This window comes from Pteropus medius, unplaced genomic scaffold (genome assembly GCF_902729225.1).
Source record: "Pteropus medius unplaced genomic scaffold, Ma_sr-lr_union100, whole genome shotgun sequence".
Classification (NCBI taxonomy): Eukaryota; Metazoa; Chordata; class Mammalia; order Chiroptera; family Pteropodidae; genus Pteropus; species Pteropus medius.
The window spans coordinates 240,657-262,683 of record NW_024346150.1 but is presented as its reverse complement, the minus strand read 5'-3'; the positions used below and the strand labels follow the sequence as shown (position 1 = coordinate 262,683).

Sequence of the window (22,027 nt, the reverse complement as noted above, 5' to 3'; positions counted from 1 at the left end):
CAGCTAACTCTGGCTCCCAACTACTGCCTCACCCCTATCCATCTGAAGAGATTTGGAAAGGGAAAGAAAATCAGTGTTTTGCCTTAAATCCCCTTCCAGGGAATCTGCTAATGACCTTGGCAATATAAACAAAATTAAAGCTTCTAGGGAGTAAATTGTTACTGTGGAGTCTCTTTCTCCTTCCTCTTCCTTCCACCACTGATTAACCATAGCACATTTTCTGCTAAATCACTGGAATCTTGTTCTCTTGTAAACAAAGTTACCTACAGCCTCATCTCTTCAAAAAAAAATTCTTGCTTCTCCCTGCCTTAATTAAAACATGATTTACCCTGAGAACATGCTTTTTTTCCTTTCATCTCTCATACTCAGCATACCAAAGCCTAAAAGTATTCTTTTCATTATCTTGTGCCACTTTTAAACCATTTCTTTGCTGCCTTATATAATTTTTCTTCCTGTGATGCTTATGACTTCTGGCTATACTCTTTAACTCTTCTTGTCATTGACATCTACAAATCTTCTAGCTTATTTACCTCATTCACTGAGAACTTTGGAACTTAGCTCATATTTTCCCTCTCTACCCTAATCTTTACTATAATCTTGGCTGGTAATGGCTTTTTTATAGATGATCTATCACCATAGATGCTTTCATATGTCTGAAAGAATATGTCTTTCAGTTGACCTCTTGGACTCAAAAAATCTATATCACTCTTTTCCATATCACCATGTCTCCATCCAGAATTGTACTACCCTGAAATTATAAACTCTCTAATCATGATCTCTGATCACAAACTTTATTCCTCCATCTCTCTAGGTACTTGACTCCTAGTATGCCTGCTTTCTTAACAGATTTACAAATTCTCAGCTCTTTTTTCCTCCTGTCTGTCACTCCCTTGTGATTTTACTTCCTTTCCTATCTTGCTCCACTCTCTACTCAAGGTCAATAGCATCCTCTTTTCCCCCACTTTATCCCAAAAATCTAAACCTTAAATTAACCAAACCATCTACCCTTCTGTTTCAGTGCCAAGCACTTTGTGGACATCACAAAACCATTACAAATTCAGAGACTCCACGTCTTCTGGGCTTCCAGTGCCATTGGATAATTTTTTACCTATTTGTGATCAGCTTAATTCTTAATTCTCCATTTATGCTATTCTGAAATTAAGCACTCTCAGGCCTTCTGCTACATCCCCTCTCTCCCCAGTATGCAGCAAATGATATCGCTTTCTACTTCACTGAGAAAAATCCAAATTGTCAGCTAAATATCCTTTTCTTTACATACTTCAGAACCTATCTTTACCTTCTTTCCTTCATTCTCAAAAAATTTCTTTTAATGCCAATCTCTTTATATATTCAGATTCCATCCCTTTCTACTTCTTTGGGAACCTCAGTCAATCTTGTATTCTTTCTTTATTAATATCTGGAACTTATTCCCTAATGATTCTTTCCCCCAGCTCAAGTCTTTTCATTAAAAAACTCTTACTACATCTATTCAGTGGAATATTATTCAGCAATAAAAATGAGTTGGCAAACTCATTTTATGAGTTTAATGCATATTTCTAAATGAGAGAAGCTAATCTGAAAAGGCTACATACAGTATGATTCCAACCAAATGACATTCTGGAAAAGGTAAAAAACTATAAAGAAAGTAAAAAGACCAGTGGTTGCCAGGAGCTCAAGGAGAAGTGGAGAGAGGGTTAAAGAAGGCAATGGAGCAAGCACAGGGAATTGTAGGGCAGTGAAACTATTCTCTGTGATATCATTATGGTGGATTCATTACATTATGCATTTGTCAAAACCCATAAATCTGTACAACACAGAGTGAACCCTAATGTAAATGAAGGACAGTAGTAGTAGTACTAGTAGTAGTAGTAGTAGTAGTAGAAGTAGTAGTAGTAGAAGTAATAGAAGTAGTAGTAGTAGTAGTAATGATAATAATAAAATAATAATAATAATAATAATAATGCATCATTATTGGTTCAACAATTGTAACATATGTACCACACTAAAGTAAGATATTAACAGAGGAATCTGTAGAGTAAAAAGAAGAGAGGGAGTATATGGGAACTCTATACTCTCTGCTCAATTTTTCTGTAAACCTAACACTGCTCTAAAAAAAAGTATTAACTAAATTTAAATAAATGGGTTAAAATAACCCTTAGCCCATTAACCAGAGGTAACCACTACAAATACATTTTTATATTTTATTTTTATTCATATTTTTTAAAGTACTTAGAACCTTTTCTTCATCTTGCATTAGTCTTTAGCCATTATCTGTCCCCATCAGTCAGTTCAGCTTATTTATTATCAACCATATGTCAGACCCTGAGTAAGTGCTAAAGGTTCAAGGACAAGAGACTTGTTCTCTACCTTCAAAGAGTTGGCAGGCTAGAGGAGGAATCATGTAAATAAACAGATAATTACAGCAATTTCTAACTCTTGACCTTTCATTCATTTTTTAACTTACTCTCTGTAATTAGACTGTGTCCTATCATGTCCACTGAAACTATCCTAGCCAAGGTCACTAAATGACTGACTGCCTTGTTGTTGAGTCCTTACCCAACTTCTCTGCAGATTTTAACATTTAAACTTCACTTTTTCTTAAAGCTTTCTTGTCCCTTGACTTTTGTTAAATAGCTCTCTCCTTGTTTTTTTTCTTCCTGTATGATTCCTTTTTCTCATCTCCTTGGCCACAGATGCCGATGTTCCCCAGGGCTCTATTATTAAACCTTTTCTCCATCTTTATATCTTCCCAGGTAATCTCATGGTATTTACATGGCTTTAACTACCAATAACTTACTAGGACCTCCAAATCCATATATCCAAGGAAGCCTTGATAACTCTCTTCCCATCAATGCCCAGTGCTAAAGATATACTATAAAAATTGTCTGTAGCTCTGTCACAGCATCCTCAATTGCCAAGCCTACCCTCCTTCTGACTCTATTTTCTCTTATCTGGTATCCCCAGATGAGAACTTGGATTTGCCTTTCAATCTTGTTTAACTGGTTTTTAACTAACTTTTAATTTCAGAGTTATTCATGAGTATTGCCTCTCAGATGATGCTGTACTGCAGCTCCAAGCCAGTCCTGTCTGAGTCCTATACCCAGACAGGTCTAGTGTTCTCAAACATTACTTGTCTGGAAGGGAAGATGAGGAACTAACTCTAATCTCTTACCTGAGCTTCAAAACTATGTATGCCTACTTTTACTACTACCTGTATTTCTTTCAAATATCTCCAGTTCAGTCTGTCAAAAACTTCTTCAGGAACATCAGATCATAAGCATCCTCAATACCCTACAAGTTGTCTTCTTTTTTACCTTGCTCATCACCCAGCTAATCTCCTATTGGATATTCTATCTCAGTGAACTGTCTTACTGTCTTTCCAGGGGCCCATTTAGGAAATATAACATTCTTAACTCTTTCCCTCTTTCACTGCTTATATCCAAGTTGCATCAATTCCAGCTCCCTGTGTTTTCAAAACATCCCCTTAATTTAATATTTATTTTTTATTACTTTATTATTTCTCTTGTGGATTACTCTGTGGCCTCTTAACTGGTCTCCTTGCTTCTCATCTTGCTAGTTCTGATATATTCTCCACGTTGCTACCAGAGGACTTTCTCTGACACAAATCAAATTATGTCACTTTTAGCAGAAAGTTGCTATGACTCCCCTTTGAATATAAGATGCTAATGCAGGATCTGCCTCATGCCTGCTTCTCTATTCATCTCATCACTCACCAGCTTCTTGTTTCAAAGAATGTGTTAGTCCATTCTGTAGCCTGAGGGGATGCTATATAATGAGTTATCTTAAATTACTGAACCCACAAATTTCCCAGAGCTTACAACTCTGTGCTTGGCCAGGTCTAGGGCTTCATTCTGGACCTGACCATACTTTCTTACTGCTATGACAAAACTCTCTCTATATGAGATATAGAAAAGAACCTATATAGCTCACTACAAATTACCCTTACCCCAACATAAAACCAAGCAGGAACATTGTGTCTGTACTTGACATATTGGGGCCCAGCGCAAGTACAACTACAAAGAACTGGAGAAATACAGTTGAGAGTTCTGGTGTAGGCTGAAGAAATCTCTTAATCACACTCCAGGAGTAAGAGAGCCTCAGGGCCAAATTGAACCAGAATAAAATGTTTACCCAAGGTGGCTACCCACTTCCTAGCTGAAATGGAGAATGAGAATTACATCTATCATGACCAGGAAAATGGTATTATTAGGTCCAAAGATTGAGGCAAAGTTAAAGACCATGAAGGTCAGAGCCAGGAAAGAGTCAGGTATTCTGACAGGTCAAGTAAAATGGTTCAGAATTAAATCTGTGAAGAAGTACAATGTACTGAAGAGTCTTTGTTATGCATCCTTGCCTCTATCTTGCAATGTTCCTCTCTAGCCCCCTTGTGGGGTTAAATAGGAATAGTGCTACAGAGTGATATTATTGACTGACCTAATATCACAGTAATAGCAGGACTCAGTTCCCTTCCCAGCTCCCAAAATCAGGCAGAAGGCAGCCAGAGATAAGACTGTTACCAGACATCATTTACTAATATGGAACAGTTCCCCACTCATTTCTTCAAGTTTAATTATAATGGATTTGGGACTTGAAAGAGTAGAGACTAAAGCTGGCCATTGATCATTCAGGATAGCTGGGGCAGAAAGGATACAAGAAGGGTCTGCCAAGCAGTACTTACCTTGTCTCTTGTGAGATGAATCTTTTCTGGCCCAAGTGAATGGATGGTCCCAGTTAGAGCTGCAAAGGCCTTAGGAACCAGCACAAGATCTCCTCCATTTATTTTGGTTTTCTGTTTCCATCCTCCTAAGAGCTCTGATCACATTCCAGAAATTGCCCCCAAATTGAGCTTTTATAATGTGTCAAGTTGCTACTGAAAGTTTGTTCTGCCTTATGTGTTCCAGAAAACAGAAAAGGTCAGCTTCTCCTACAACGAACTGGCTGATCCTAAGTTTTCATTTTATGACAAGACTTTGGTGGAAGCAGTGAAAAAGGGAGACCACTGGGTGCACTTGTTTTTCCTCTCACTCTCATTGTGTCATACTGTGATGTCAGAAGAGAAAGTAAAAGGTGAGAAGGGCCCTGAGGCCTCATAGACTGAGAATATGCCATAGAGTCTAGGCTGGTTGAAGGTGAGAGTGGTTTGATATCACTTGTAATGGTTTAATCGAAAAAAGAACTTCCTAATAGCAAGTGTTATCCAGCAATTGAATGGATAGTCAACATAAATAGTGAGCTGCTAGTCACTGGAGATATTCAAGTAGAAAACAACCTCTTGGTCTGAAAAAAGATAACAGCCATTGGATAGGGGTCAAACTTGGTGCTATCTAGGGAGCTTCTGATCTTGAGATCATAGAGTCCATCTGAATTATCCCCAAGATCAGCCCCACTATCTCTGACAAGATTTCTTGAAGGATGTATCGAGTCGTCCTTTTGTTACTTCACAATTTAAGGCTATCCCCACATATCATAGTTTCTTTACTAACGAGATAAGACTGTATCATCCATGAATTTATCCATACCTTTTTTTGAAAGAATGAAAAATGACTGTTTATAAATTAAGAAGACTTTTTTTTCTTAACAATTTAGGCAACCAAATAAATCACATCCTTTAAAGTCAATGTACTCTTTACATAACTCTTTATATAGTAACACCTTATATTTATCACTTTACAGTTTTATAAATTGATTTTATTTATATTATCTCCCCCAATATTCACAAAAGCCTTCTGAGGTAAGCAGAACAAGAAAAATCATCCTAGTTTTGAAGGAAACTGAAGCTAAAAGAGATTAAATGACTTGCCTAAAATCCTATAGCTAAAAATGGCAAAGATAAGAACCCAAATTTCATGTCTCCTGGCCCTGTGAGCTCCCATTCCACGATAGGCCTCTCCAGGCCTGACATTCCAACAAGTTGCTATTATTTGAAGAGTATTTGAGTTTGTCTTTGTTTACTGCCTTGAGTGACAAGGTAGGAAGCACACAAGAAAATAGTCTTATTGTCCTATAGATACATCTTTCGTCTGAACTAAAATTATATTCCCCCACCTATCTCATTCATAAGTATAAGACTCTGATAATATGTAACTGTTTTTAAAAATTAAATTGCCCTTCAGAAGAGAAATAATCCAAAATGTACCTCAGGTTATGGTGCTATTCTAAAAAGGAGCTTGAAAAATGTCTTGAATAGTATCACATTGGAAGACTGATTCAGTAAAGTGAATCATTTAGCTTCCCAAGGTGCGAGTTTCAAAGATGACAATATTCATTCATATATTTTTTTAAATTGTTTATTAAACCATCAATATTATAGTAGTATTTCTTTAAAGTTTGGCCAGTCTTATGCAGGACCACTTTATGCAGGACCACTTTATGTAGGACCACCTGCATGAGACTCACCCACGATATTTGTTAAAAATTCAATTTCTTGGGTCCACCTCCCAGATTTTGTGATTCTGGATTTAGTAAGTTTGAGTAGGGCCAGGAACCTGCATTTTTAACAAGCCCCCTGAACCCTCTTTACCCACTAAAGTTGGAGAGTAACTGCCTATGTTTTGTTTATTTGTATACATTGCATGTACCATGTACCTCTATAATACTAACTCAGGTCTGTGAAATGAGTTGAAAATATTGGAAAGAAAAATAAATGACCTGTTCTATATAACCTGGCCTTTTAGGGCCAGACTGTGAGGAAGTTTTGTTGCCTCTTGGGCTCCATCTTTATGTAAGCCATTTGGAAGACAGTGTTGTTTCTGGGTGGACTTCAGCTGTAGGCTCTGGCTGCCCTTTTCTCTGGCTGCCCTTTTCTCTCTCACCAGGTAACCTGGTGTACCAGGCTCAGTCTCCAGATGAAGGTGCCCTGGTCACTGCTGCCAGGAACTTTGGCTTTGTGTTCCGTTGCCGCACATCTGAGATAATTGTGGTAGTCGAAATGGGGAAAACCAAAGTCTACCAACTGCTGGCTATTTTGGACTTCAGCAATGTGCGCAAGAGGATGTCTGTTATTGGTGGGTGCCCCTCCTAGTCACTCCTCTCCCCTTATTTGTCTTTCATACACATTCACACATTGACTTCCTGTTTAATCTACACACAAATGTTTTCTCTCACCCACATGCCTTCCCACAGGTACTGTGCCTCAAATACGAACACATAGCCATTCCCATTTTCTCTGTCATATATCATTGTATTGTCTTTCATACACATGTGGAGGCTTGCTACCATATGCTAGGGTGCTTCTTTAGTGTTCCTAAGTAATGGTTTATAAGAACCCTCAATGCTAAGATAAGAACAGAGAATAAATCCATAAAACCTGAACCTGGAGTAAGAGATGGAGGCAGAAATATAGGGAAATTCATACTATCTTGCTCTTAGTTAGTTTGGGTCATTATTCATCCTTGGTCCTTACTAGGTGTGAGCTTTGGTATTGAACTTAGACTTGAGAAGCTAAATGTGATTCTGCATCAGAGTCTTCCATAGGTGATATTGAACTCATGGAAGAACTGGTTCCATAAGGTCCTCTCTCACTCTCATCAGCCTGCACCACACCAGTTATCCTGTGTGACCACTCATTAAGTGTTTAGTCTCCAAAGGTATCAGAAACAAATGTCACGGGAACAGCCTCCTTCCATCTCTCAGTGGCCCAGACAAGTTCTTATAACAAGCCTATATGGTTAATTTGCTTATCCTTAGTGAGGACACCTGAAGATCGGGTAATGTTGTTCTGCAAGGGTGCAGACACCATCCTCTGTCAGCTGCTTCATCCATCCTGTAGATCCCTCAGAGATGTGACCTTGGAGCATTTAGATGTAAGTGTTTAGGTTGCAGGGGAGAGAAGCTGTGGGTGGTTTTGTGTATCTGGATATGTGTCCACATCTGTCTCTGTGTCACTGTGTTTCTGTATGGGTATGTTGGTGTCTGTGTCTCTTTAATTGATGGAAGAGTAAAAATTATCTCATTTAGTGGGATTCTCACTGACCACATTGCCAGCTTCCGTGTCAAGGAGTTGGATGGTACAAGATCCCAGAGGCATGACAAGGACTGTGTCTGTGGGAACACTTAACACAATCAGAATAGTTCTATGATTCCTGGTTCAGGAGGTCCCATGGTCAGACTTAGAATTTGCTTCATTGTAGGGCCCACTGGTAGGGGAGGCCCCACCCCTCCTCCCCAGCTATGATGAGAACGGATTGCTTTTAGGGTATAGAGCAGAAAGCACCAGGCCTGGGTTTGTTTAGGGGACTGTTTGATACCATTCTCTAATATCTACAGGATTAGAATCCTCAAGGGTACCTCCATTTCCACCTACCCCACTCCATTTCCACTCCACTGCATTTCTACCCTCTAGGATTTGAGATATATCAGAAAGAAAGAGTGGCTCCAGTCTGCTGACACTAAAAAGTAAAATCAGATCCATATTCCCTGGAGTTTCTACCCTTATACCTGGATAGATAGAGGGTTAGGGGAATAGGACAGGAAATGGGATGAGGAAGGGGAAGATCAGAAAAAAACTTTAAAGAAGAAATAGATTTGAGAAAATGCTATTAAGCCATTTTGGCTTGACTCTACTTTAACACAGTCAGAAGTCAGAGAACAAATGGCAAATAAGCACATGAAAGATGTTCAGTGTTTTTAGCCAACAGGTAAATGCAAATCAAAACAATAAGATACTACTTCACACCACTAGGATAGCTAAAATAAAAAAGATGACTAGACAGTTGTAAGTATTAGCAAAGATGTAGAGAAATCTTAAACTTCATACATTACTGATGGGAATGTAAAATGATGCAGCCATTTTGGGAAATAGTCTGGCAGTTTCTGAAAAAGTGAGGCATTGAGTTATCATATGACCCAGCAGTTCCATCCTAGGTATATTCCCAAGAGAAATGAAAATATACATGCACACAGAAACATGTACATGAATATTTATAGCAGCATTATTTACAATAGCAAAAAAGCAGAAACAGCCCAAATGCCCATCAATGGATGAATGGATAATTAAAATGTGGTATGTCTGTACAACAAATTTTTCATTTGTAAAAAGGAATGATGTACTGATACATGCTACAATATACATGAACCTTGAAAACATTGTGCTAAGTAAAAGAAGCCAGTCACAAAAGGCCTTATATTGTATGATTTCATTTATATGAAATGTCCAGAACTGGCAAATCTGTAGAAATAGAAAATAGATTAGTGGTTGCTAGGGGCTGAGGAAAAGGGAATTGGAATGACTGCTAATGGGTACAGGGTTTCTTTTGCTAGTGATGAAAATGTTCTGGAATTAGATAGTAGTGACAGTTGTACAACTTTATGGCTATAATCTTTTTAAAAACACTGAATCGTACACTTTAAAAGGCTGAATTTTATGGTATGTACATTATATCTAAAGGCTGAATTTTATGGTGTGTACATGGTACCTCAAGTGTTTTAAAAAGTCAGTGAAGTGTCCCACACAGGATGGCTCCCAGAGGCCACACTATTTTTTATGGGCTTGTCTGAAAACTCTCATCTTTTAACCTTTCAAAACACATGAATTAGGTATCTTCTCAGAGAACATTTCCAGACTGGCTTCAAAGGGTGTCATAAAACTGTTTCACATCTTTTGACCTGTTTCCTGCTACCAACCTTAACACCCAGCCATAGTGGAGCCTGACTACATTACAGTCTATTAACCACTGATAATACACCTACGAGTCAAGCTTCAATATCCCACTCATGCAGAAACATATCTCCAGACCCTCTAAGACAGAGATCAGCAAACAGGTCATACAAAAACAAGTTGCAGTCAGTGTTTGGCCCCTGGGCCCTAGTTTGTCTACCAGAAGAGAAGAGAAAAAGGGATAAGTAAGAAATAATGTTAAACAATCTGCTAAATTAGTTACTGAAGGATTAAATATCTGTTAATACACAGTTAAGCTTGTCAAGTCCTATTATCAGTATCCTAATCAAAATCAGTTTCTGCCATGTCTCTTCCTTCTTAAGAAGTCTCTGGGATCTACTCTCAGGCTTCTGTTTCATAGCTCTGCCTGCCAGTAGTACAGAAGTTTAAGAGATGGCATTCCCTACATATATTGCCTCATGTTAATTTCACGTGACAGCTAACGTCAAACATGCTGGAGTTACACAGGGAACTAAGAGCAAACTATTAAGATGATAAATTCTGTTTCTCTTTGTTCTTATAATGCCAAAGTGAATAATTTTGAAGCTCACTATAACAGTGATCGTGTAAAATTGTTAGTCATGTGCAATTCTCAGTACACAAATCTGCTTCTAACCTACCTTCAGTTGGATATGAGTTCAGCCCTAAACCACCCACATTCTCACCCAGTCCTCCTTATGACCAAGAGTATATTTCTGCAAGATAGCTAACTATGGTTAGGATGTATCAGTGGCCAAGGAGCAAAAAGATGCTAGCTCACCCATTGAGCATTTCAACAGTGGCCTCACTAACACCGTTGGCTATGGCTAATCAACTGAGCCAACCAGCTGTAGACAAATACATAATATGTGTGCTATTCAAGATGCCCATTGAATACTTGATGAAAGAAGGCAGAGAGGGAAGAAAATGTATCTTGTAAAAAATAATACCCTTGATTATTTTTTATAACAACTTCTTTTTACTTTATTACTCCATTCTCATAGTATAGAAATCATTATCTTGTCGGTAAGGAGTGAATTATTATCCCAATTTTACATGAAGAATTCTAGAAGGCTTGATTTTCCCCAGGGTCACATAGCAAATTACCTAACTACAGACAGAAGCTAAAACCTTCGATCTCTCAGAACTACTCTCAAACTTTACCCCCAGCTATGCTGGCCCAATCCTTAGGACATTTTGCTGAAAGAGCTCAACAGTTGCTTTCTGGTTAGGCTAGGTATTAGCCCCATGGTACTAACTATTAAACCCTGTTTTGCAGGCAGACAGGGCCTATAGAGTCCTGTCTGCCACTCCCTTAACTCATTCCTAACCCAGCCCAGGCCTACACACTGCACACACATTTCTTTCAGGATTTTGCCAGTGAAGGCCTTCGCACCCTCATGGTGGCTTACCGAGAATTGGACAATTCATTCTTCCATGCCTGGAGCAAGAAGCACAGTGAAGCCTGCTTGTCTTTGGAGAATCGGGAAAATAAAATATCAAGTGTCTATGAAGAGATCGAAAAAGACTTGATGGTTAGTGCGAGGAAGCCAGGGACTTCCTCACCACTGGGGCGCGATGAGGGATGGCAGTCACCAGAGGGCTCTGAATGGCTTTCAGCAAATCAGTAGGTTCAGGCTCTCTATAGGATTCTCTCAGTAGAATCCAAGCTGATTCAGGATATCCTGGATTTTTGAAATTCATAAATAATGAAAAAATGCACTGGTTATAAATTTTATCTTTCTGACGATGTTTCTTATCCCAAAACTGCTCGCAGAAACTTAAGTAATCTGGGAGAAATCAGGATCTAAATAATGCGCAGATTAGATAATCCAGAACTAATTGATGGAATAATCAAGAGAAAAATATTCACTCATTCACTTGACATATTTCTTAAGTGCCAGGTACTGTTTTAAGCCCTGAACATATAGCAGTAAACAACACAGACAAAAAGTAACGTATACAGTATGTTAGATGATGAAAGTACCATGGGAGAAAATAAAATAAAGCCAAGAAGAAAGCCAGGGAGTATCAGCATGTGCGTCTGTTTTGGAGAGGGTAAAAGCATGTTGCTTTTTAAAATAGTGTGCTTAGTCTTCCCTCTAAAGGATACATCTGAGCAGAGACCTCAAGAAGGTGGCAAGCCAAGCTGATTTCTGGGGAATTAGCTTTCCAGACAGAAGGAATGGCCAGAGCGAAGTCTCTGAAACAGGAGCAGACCTAACTTGTTAATTGAACAGCAAGGTAGCTAGGGTGGCTGGTACAGTTTAAGTAAGGAGGAGAGAATAAAAGGACATGAGAATAAAAGGTAGAGAAATAGTAGCGAGTCCTGATAGGCCAATATAAGGACTTACAGTGAGATATGGAAAACCATCGAAGAGTTCAACCAGAAAAGTGATATGCTAGCTTTTTAAATGATCTCTCTGGCTGCCATGTTGAGATTATGCTATAGGAGAGCAAGCACAGACCCAGGGTGACCAATTAGAAGGTAGTTGCAATAATACTTGAAAGATGATAATGGCTTGGACCAGATAAAAGTAATGGAAGTGGTGAGAAATGGTCAAATTCTGTACGTATTTTAAAAACAGAGCCAACAGAATTTTCTGATGGATTAGATTATAGGATATAAGAAAAAGAGAAAAGAGCAGAGCTCCCCTGTATCAGTCTGGTCAAAAACCCCAAAGTTTTTGACCAGACTGATGCAGGGGAGCTCTGCTATAAAAAGATACCAAATAGGAAAATTTAGAGATCTCAAAATTTACAAATCTCCTTGCATACTCAGTTCTGTGGTTAGTATTTCTAGACGGTCCTTCTAGAGGCCTAGCAGAAATCAGTCAGTAGTTTGTCAGTTCCTCAGACTGAGTGCTGGTGCCCATCCCTGTGGTTGTTCAGGGTAGCGTAGGGAGAAGGCATGATGTTGGACCGAGATGCTTTTAATTTAGTGATTTCCCTTTTCATGGGAAAAGACCTTGAAAACCTTAGAGGGCTCTAGTAGGTAAAAACAAATGAAATTCACCCAAGTTCTTGTAGGGTTGAAAGAAAAACTGGAATAGGATGTGGGGGATCACTTGTCTGAGATCCACCGCGTTTTGAGACCAAAGCTGGGAAGCTTGCTATGAATACAAAGCAAGGAAAAAATGAAAGTGTGTTGAGAAACAGAGAGTTTAGAAGTGGCACACAGTATCATATATGGCTTAGGCAAGTCTTTTCCCTCTTTGGTCCCTACTGTGTTTCCAAATTTGATATCAGCATGTGGTTAAAAAGCTGCATCTGTTGAGAGACAGAGTGTGCTAAGTTTTATGCCATTGGGGTTCTTGTGCCATGACAGAGCCAGCTTATTAAAGAAGATGCTAAGGTGCCAGTTGAGTTGTTGGGTAGCATTAAGAGCTATAACTATCTCCTTTTTCTTGACTCATCAATATCTCTGTTCAAAGCTGATAGGGGCCACAGCCATAGAAGACAAGCTGCAAGATGGAGTACCAGAAACAATCATCACCCTGAACAAAGCCAAAATTAAAATGTGGGTTTTAACTGGAGATAAGCAAGGTAAAAGGGAACTGCTCACCTGATTAATCCTCTTCCCTGTTCACCTTAGCCATTTCTTTTTCTTTTCCTTTTTTCCTTATCTATTTATTTGGAAAATACCTTATAACCCAGGTCAAGTCCTTACAAGACAACTTAATTCCCAGTCTGGCATACAATTTGCTAAGCATATACTTTGTGCCAGCTGCTATATTAGGTAGGCGTTGAAAACACAGAGGTAAGTCAATCAGACATGGCCTTTGTCATCCAGCAACTCACAAGCTAAACATTTTAGAGTTGTCTTTCATTGTATCCTCTCTGTTGTCCCAAAGATTTATTTTCGCACCATGTCCCACCAGTTCCTCTGAAAATCCTCTTGACTATGCCACCACCACCCTAGTTTAGCCTTTGTCCCCTATTGGCTATACTTCTGCAAAAACTCCTGAACTGATCTTTCTCTTGCCCTTATTAATTTAAGTGTAGCCTACAAACGACCATCAGTTTAATCTTTCTAAAATGTACTACTTTTATGATGTTGCTCCTCTGCTCAGGTACAGTGACTTCACACTGGTAGTTGTACTCTACTGTCTGGCCTTCAAGACCTTCATAATCTGTTGCTGCCTACACATCCTTATCTCTATCCTAAAGTTACCATTATATTCAGTATGTCCCAAAACAAACCAATTCCTACTCTAGGCCCTCTGTTTGAGTTGTCTGCCCATTTGAAATGTTTTCTCCTTCCTCCAAACAAGTCTTACTCATCCTCAAGGCTTTTCTCCAGGAAGGTTTCTATAACAATTGCAATGCCTCCTCTGAATATTGATACCACTTGCAGCCAGGGTTCAGGACTTAATTTAAAAAACCTTCTTTTTTTTTTTTTAGTATTGAATTTATTCCAGATTTCTTGATGTAGAGGAAAGACTACTACCTAAACATATCTCAGTCTCCTGTAAAATCTAACATAGAAATGGGCGCAGTTCCGTTCAAGAAAATATATCCTGATTACCTGGATAAGTGGATAGACTGGAATTGCTTTAAGAAACAGGGAAAGGCTTTGTAAAGAAGTCTAAGCCAGAAGGATCCTAGTTATTGATAAATAACTAATAAGTCTTTACCAAGTAGACAGTCTCCTATGGGTGTTTATATATGTTCTCTGTTGACTCATGAAAAATACACTTCGACTGCATCCAAGGCAAATGTGGACAGATGGGCTCTGCAGCCCACTGCTAGTGCCCATGTACCAGTACACTATGAAGACACCTTGTCCTAGCCAAAATGTAACCTGTGTTCTCTCTTCCCTGCAGAGACTGCTGTGAACATTGCCTTTGCCTGTAATATATTTGAGGATGCAGTGGATGGGCTGTTTATCGTGGAAGGCAACGATGGTGAGACCGTCCGGGAAGAACTCAGGTACAGATCGGGGAGCTGCCACAACCTGTCCCTGGACCCAAGATTTCCCATTCATCTATTCACCCAGTATGGCCCCCATACTACCAGAGGAATCAGAGAAGAAATGGAGGAAGGGAAAACAAAAAACATAAAATATTTAAGAGAATTTCGTGAACAAGCATTAGGGCTCAAGGAGTTGGAGTATGAGGGATAGGAGTGATGTGTGGATGGTCAGGGACCCAAGGCAGTGGCAGGTCTCTGGAGGCAGTCAAGTCTGAGGTTCTGGCTGGTACTTGCAGAGGCTCTATATCCACTTTGCCTACTTTCACTCTGGAACATATTTTTCTTCCTAAGCTCTAGGGCTTCAGGTCAGACACTCACCACTGCTCTTGGCTTTCAGGTCAGTAATGGACAAGATGAAACCCAAGTCTCTACTGGACCCAATAAGCAGTTGCTTCACCACGAAGTCCAAAATGCCCTTCAGAATACCTGAGGAGGTGCCCAATGGCAACTATGGCTTGATCATCAATGGCTACAGTCTGGTGGGCAACACAGAGCTACAACTCTGTTCTCTTCTTTCAAAGAACTTTTTTCCCTAGGTTCAGGCAACTGCAGGGAAATTTTAGGACCCATTAGTCACCCTATTTCCCCTCCCTTCAGGGGTGCCCTTGCCTGACAAACGCCTTTCCTGAGCCTTCTCTAGGCAGAAATAATGAGGAATGAGACATTAAGGACATATTCCTTTATTTAAATTATTCACTACTGACTGGCCTGTCACTTAGGGGAAGGAAGAAAATGAGCAGAACCAGGTTCTCCAAAAAGTCACTTGACCTTATAGCCCAGTCAGTAGATTTAACCCAGTGTGAGATCCTGATGGGTTTCACTCTGGAGGCTGGGATAGATGTGAGGATGCCTAGAATTGACTTAGGGGCTTTGCCTCCCTTGGGGGTGGAGCACCTTGGAGCAGCTACGCCTGACCTCTGGAGTACAGGAGAGTACAGGGTCTAGGAAGGCCCTGACCTGAGAACCTTTTGGGGCAACCTGAAATGTGTATGTGTCCTGGTGCTGCAGGCCTACGCTCTAGAAGGGAACCTGGAGTTGGAACTGCTGCGAATAGCATGCATGTGCAAAGGGGTGATCTTCTGCCGGATGACACCTCTTCAGAAGGCCCAGGTGGTAGAGCTGGTGAAGAGGTACAAGAATGTGGTGACACTGGCCATCGGGGATGGGGCCAATGACGTCAGCATGATCAAAGGCATGTGAGGGGTGGGGGCAGTAGCCCCAAGGCATGGGCTTGCCCTTTTCTTCCTCCATGGGCAAAACTGATCTGGGTGGCACTGTGTTGCTGGTTCACACCCCTGCACATCATATATATTATACATTTATACTGTTTTGCAGCTTTATTCATGCTTCTGTACACCTGCCTGCATTCCCATGTGATTCACACACGCATACATCTGCCCATATCCACAAGCATGCACTTGAATTTAGATTCATGCACTTAACACTCATTCGTATACATAAACATGGCTCCCACAAGAACCTATGCATATATTCACAGAATCAGCTGTGTCACTACCACACCATCTTTCTGAGATGAAATCAAAGCCCACAGAAAGGACCCCTGGGCAGGAGTCATGGTCTGTTCCTTTTTTGAAGGCTGTAGGCCTGAGCAAAGTTAGGCAGAAGACAGGGCTGCCCAACCAGAGAATTAGCTGTGAAGACCAATGCAGGGATCTTTTCCTCCCTCAGGCAGTGTTCCCAAGAGCTTGCCCTGACTCCCCTGGCTGAAGGAGAATAGCAGACTTACTGATACTTGGCACCAGTAGAAACAAATAACTGAAGCTGGTTTTAATTTCACCTGAATGTTGTTAGACTTCAGCAGCTCGTGTTTCTGTGAGATATGGACATCTAGAGGTTGTCTAGTCCAGCCTCTCTCTCCATACAGGAAACACTAGCAGATATTCCAACCTCAGCTTCAAAACTAGGAAGTGTTCTTTCTCTCTTCCCCAGTTTCTAAAACTCTGGTTTTTAGGGCCATAGAGGTTTTGATTATTCCATTAAGCAATACAATAGGTGTATACCAGAAGATCAGTGAAATTAGCCTGTATTACAAATATACTAATTAAAAGTTTTATGATCTCTAGTCTTATCTATCAAGTATAATCCTTGCTTTATCCAGAAAAAGTCACCTTAGACCTCCTAAAAAAACTTGTTTCTCACAAAGTATATACATCACTTATTCCTCCCAACAGTTGGATTTGGCTCCTTAGATAAACTACTAATTAAATATAGAGTTAGATTGACATCTATCCTGCATTTTTAATTGATTTAAGTGGCTTCAAGAGATATCAAGAAATGTTTACCTCAGCATCTGGACAGTAGGAAAGAGCCCAGATGGCTATAGTAGGTACAAAGACCATCCAAGATAGCTTTCTAGAACTAGCCATGCCAGACTTTGAAAAGCAGTATCCAAAACAAAGTTCAGATGAAGGAGCTGTTTTTTGACTTGTGGGCGAGGGGCAATTCACTAAAGAGAAAAGGCTCCACTAAGTGCCATTTTGAACTGGGCCCAATAGTGTTTTCCAAATGTAAGTAAGGGGTTTGTACAACATGATTTCAGCTTTCTTTTTATACTTCCCAGGCTGAGTGTCCAGCAAACAAGCTCTGTGGCTGAGAAGTTTCTGGGGTTTCTTTTGCAGCTGCCAACATTGGGGTTGGCATCAGCGGCCAGGAGGGAATGCAGGCCATGCTCAGTAGCGACTTTGCCTTCTCCCAGTTCCACTATCTTCGGCGTCTGCTCTTGGTCCATGGCCGCTGGTCCTATAATCGCATGTGCAAGTTTCTCAACTACTTCTTTTACAAAAATTTTGCCTTTACCCTGGTGCACTTCTGGTATTCCTTCTACAACGGGTTCTCTGCACAGGTAGGAGGTCAGGTGGCATTTCCCACTGTGGTCAACTGGGTCTTGTCACCCCCCACTTCAGCCAGCTCAGACCCTTTCTCTCCTCTAGAGACCAGTTCTGCCATCCACCTGTAAAGCTCCTCACCCATGCTTATCCCATCTCCTCACCCTACACTTAACTTTAGATTTCCAAACCCCAGTTTTTCTAGTCTGGCTCTGACTTGGCCTTGACTCTTTCAGAACTCATAAGATATTTTCACCTTTTCCCTGACATAGAGACTTAGAGTTTCCAAACATATGTAATGAGAGGAAATTCCTGGGTCTGGGAGTTGTTTATTTTTATTTTTGTTTTTTTTTTAGCATTCAAAGTAGTCTTTATGGAACTGACTAAGCCTCAAGGGGCCTCTGGGTCTTGCTAGACAGGCTAGTTATGGTGTTCAGCTATAGTCATACTTGGAAACACAGCTTCCCTTTACTTTCCCTTCCCTACCCCAGCACATACTATTATTGCTTTAATGAATTAATTCCACATTTTAAATATGAAATCTTTCCCACAGTAACGGGAGGGGCAACACCTCTATTTTGATGTTCCACAAAGAGTCCCTTTTTCTCTGAGAAGTTTTTAGAAGTCTCTCAAAGATTCCCCTTGGGAAATTTTCTTGGGAGATCGTTACTACCTCTGTTGCTTTGGGCTCCAGGGGAAACAGACCGACCAGTCAGTAGTCTACGGACAGTACAGACAGTAACAAAACCAGGCGCGCGCGCGCGCGTGTGTGTGTGTGTGTGTGTGTGTTGCTGCTGACCTCTTGTGGCTAGTAAGGAAAGGAACCCTCTCTAGAGCCCAAGGTGGAACACCTAGCTGCAGTAGGATCATGAGGTCTGTTCTGCTTGCCAGTGTTAGAAAGTGTCCAGTGTTATAGAAACTATTGAATGCCATAAAGCAGATAAAGAAAAAAGCCCAGAGATTTACATGCCTGGGAGTGCAGGGATATAGCTAGCATTCCATAGCAGCCACTCTAGGTCCTTTCTGTGCCAGGGCGGGGGTGGGGGGCGGGGGGCAGGGTGGTCAATGCAGATCATGGTAGCATTGTTCCAAATCACCCTGGTAAGGTTCACCACAAACAAACTTGATGTAGCCTGTCCCAGCTTGGTAGCCAGAGTTCTAAATAGAGTAGGACCAAATAGAGACAGAGGTCAGCCTTCTCAGTCGGATTTCAAATCCTGCTCTAGGTTAGTGTAGTAGTGGGTAGGTTGAGGGCAAAGGGAGCTCTCTTGGACCTGGAGGTGGAGCTGGGACTTTGGAGAAGAGAGGAATCTAAGATATCTCCTTGTTATTCTTCCAGGCAGTTTATGATACCTGGTTTATCACTTTCTACAACCTGGTCTATACCTCCCTCCCTGTCCTGGGCTTGAGTCTATTTGATCAGGTAAGAACAGCAGCAAGCCTCTTAGTCAGGGCTGAAGCCTCTGGGCCCTTGAAGAGTATTCCCAAGAGTAAGAAGAACAGCAAGAGCTGAGCTATAGTCTACGGCCATGTCACCCTGAATGTGCCCAATCTCCTCTGATCTTGGATGCTAAGCAGGGTTGGGCCTGGTTAGTACTTGGATGGGAGACTACCTAAGAATACCAGGTGCTGTAGGCGTTAAAATAAATAAATAAATAAATAGATAGATAGATAGATAGATAGATAATAAAATAACATAAAGTCAAGTGTAAATGGAGTAATTTCTAGAGCAAGGAAGGAAGCTCATCATCTGGAGAGGTATCATGGGATAAAGTAAAGAATCCTCCTCCACAGAGAATTATCAGTTTTAGAAATCCATGTTTTCCTGCATCAGTTTTCTCTTTGTAAAGAGAAACATGGAAATAGTGTTGTACAGTAAATTTAGTGTGTACAAAAGTAGTGAAATAGAGTTATTGGGGCAGGACTAGGTAAAGCAAGGGGCCTCAAGAAAGGAGGTACCCATATAGAGATAATGAGGTAAATTCATGCAAGGAGGCCTAGATGGGGGTCCTGAAAGCCAAGCACAGGACGTATGACACCTTGAGACATAGGGAGTCAGCCTAGGGAAACTGTCCCTGTCAGAAATTTCCTGGGCACTGAGGGTCCTGGTGTCCTACCTCTCCCTCCTCTTCTACCTCAACCTCCATTCATGGGCACATGGAATAGAGAAGGAGCCTCCAAAGAGGAATAAAAGAGCTGAAAGAGGACATCATGGAATCATGGTTTCTGGTCTCCATCAGAGTAGGAAGAAAATTCTTCATGAAGTAGCTTCCAGCCTCAGAGCAGCAAAAGGAATGAGTTGTATCACTCAACAGCCCTAACCAGCTCCAGTGGTCTAATTCTAGGGATGCACAACCTCTCAAAACATTCCCTAAGCTTTGTTATCCAGAGTTTCAGATTTAGGAGATGAAGGTGATCCAATGTCATCCACATAGAGAATCTTCTTACTTGAGTTCACCAGTAGATACGGAAATGGGAGGCACATCACAACGTGGATACCTCCAAGGGACTCACTAGTCCCCATTAGCTTCCCCCTCTCTTTCCACTGGCTTTTGACACAAAGAATATTCAGCTAAAGGAATATTCAGCTAAAACTGGGGACTCATGTCCCAACTGTGTCCCCTACCCCAAGGTCCAGTCCTCTATTCCAACTACTCCCAATCCTAATTGCCCCCTTTCTTAAGTCTGAAATTGAACTGCCTCCAGTTCCTTCCCACCATCTTGACCTTCTAGCTTTCTTCCACTACCCAGATCCTTGCCTAGAGAGTAGGACTTCAGGAAAGGTCTGTGTTCACTGCTCTGTTATTTTGTTCCACTCCCTAAGTAATCACTGAGGAAGCTCCTAGGCAGCCTGGCAGCAGACTCAGTGAGGGGAGAAGGCTCTACTCTGATGGAGATGGGACTTTCCTGAGCCTTTTTTCTTACCTTCTGGTGCTTCCAGGATGTGAATGAAACATGGAGCCTACATTTCCCAGAGCTGTATGAGCCAGGCCAGCACAACCTCTATTTCAACAAGAAGGAATTCGTCAAGTGTTTTATGCATGGGATCTACAGTTCCTTCGTGCTGTTCTTTGTCCCCATGGGGACTGTTTTCAACTCAGTATGCAGCGATGGGAAGGAAATCGACTACCAGTCCTTCTCCTTGATAGTGCAGACCTCTTTGCTTTGTGTAGTCACAATGCAGGTGTGGCCAGTGGTGATGGGAGTAAGGGGATTGGGTGGGGAGACTGTCTGGAAAAGAGGGAGGGAAGGAAGGATCCTCCATTACAGAATTGGAGAAGGGAGGTGGCTGATAAGTCCCAGGTTATAGAATATTGCATATAAGTGTGGTTTTCAGATTGCCCTGAAGACAGCCTACTGGACGGTGATAAGCCACTTCTTCATTTGGGGTAGCCTGGGTTTCTACTTTTGCGTCTTATTCTTCCTGTACAGTGATCACTTGTGCCTAATTTTCCCCAACGTCTTCCAATTCCTAGGTAAGGCTCTGCCCAGTGGGTGGCATGGGGATGGAGGATAGGGGTGGGGAATATGAACCAAGTATATTTGTTTAATAAATGTGTGCAGAGTACTTATTACTATGTGCTCAGCTCTGTGGCTATAGTTATGAGTAAGACATGGTCTCTGCCCTAAAAGGACTCAAAATCGAGCAGGGGAAATATTTCACCTTATAGAGTTTCTAAGATATTTTCCAATTTTTTTATCCAATTTGATCTTTACAAGCATCCTGTGATGTAGACAAGGCAAGAATTAATAGCACCATTTTAGAGACTAGAGGTTTTTAATTTTAAATGACTCAAATTTAGGTCCCCTGGTTCCTAGTCCAATATTCTTTCCATTGTGGTGTACTACCTTGTTGTCTCCCAGATTAATTTCCCTACCTCTCATATCTACTATGAGGAGGACAAAATACAGAGAGAGTAAATATGTAGATGTAGCTGGCTCCCATCTGTTGTCAAGGCACTCATTTTTCCCCTCCAAAGTCCTCTGTCCCATTTTCATGTCCAGGCCATTGACAAAATACAGAGAGAGTAAATATGTAGATGTAGCTGGCTCCCATCTGTTGTCAAGGCACTCATTTTTCCCCTCCAAAGTCCTCTGTCCCATTTTCATGTTTCATGCTCTGGGATTCCTATAACCTACCCCCACCTCTCCTGCCCTGCCCAGCCTTTAGCAGGAGACAAAGGTATGTAAATTCACAGTAACTTTCGTTGTACAAAGGACCTCACTGCAATTTTTTTGCATTTATATTATTTCTCAGGAGACTAAACTGTCTCCGGATCAATAACTTCCTTCTTTGGACTGAAGAGTATCTGTCTAAGTTCTGCCTGATAGCCGCCTTTCTCTAGGCTCTGGTTCAGCCTTTCCCCTCCTGGCTCATTGTTTACAGGTGTGGGAAAGAACACTCTGAAACTGCCACAGCTGTGGCTGAGTGTTGCCCTCAGCGTGGTGCTCTGTGTTTTGCCTGCCGTTGGGTACCAGTTCCTCAAACCACTATTCTGGCCCTTCTCTGTGGACAAGGTAAGCAGAATAGGGAATCTGCCCAAATGTCATC

The 22,027-nt window shown here is 41.1% G+C and overlaps 1 protein-coding gene and 1 pseudogene across 1 annotated transcript in view; both read left to right on the top strand.

Moving 5' to 3' along the window:
- Nucleotides 1-22,027, top strand: part of LOC120612874 (phospholipid-transporting ATPase FetA-like) — a 93,592-nt gene that overhangs the window by 70,750 nt on the left and 815 nt on the right. Inside the window, exons 15-27 of the mRNA XM_039875470.1 lie at nt 4,923-5,088; nt 6,837-7,025; nt 7,708-7,823; nt 11,026-11,190; nt 13,090-13,201; nt 14,482-14,587; nt 14,967-15,108; nt 15,638-15,821; nt 17,269-17,492; nt 18,815-18,898; nt 20,417-20,659; nt 20,813-20,951; nt 21,863-21,993. Of these exons, the coding sequence (XP_039731404.1) occupies nt 4,923-5,088; nt 6,837-7,025; nt 7,708-7,823; nt 11,026-11,190; nt 13,090-13,201; nt 14,482-14,587; nt 14,967-15,108; nt 15,638-15,821; nt 17,269-17,492; nt 18,815-18,898; nt 20,417-20,659; nt 20,813-20,951; nt 21,863-21,993 (2,001 nt within the window). The remainder of the gene's footprint in view (nt 1-4,922; nt 5,089-6,836; nt 7,026-7,707; nt 7,824-11,025; nt 11,191-13,089; nt 13,202-14,481; nt 14,588-14,966; nt 15,109-15,637; nt 15,822-17,268; nt 17,493-18,814; nt 18,899-20,416; nt 20,660-20,812; nt 20,952-21,862; nt 21,994-22,027) is intronic.
- On the top strand, nt 18,995-19,113 carry LOC120613001 (uncharacterized; annotated as a pseudogene).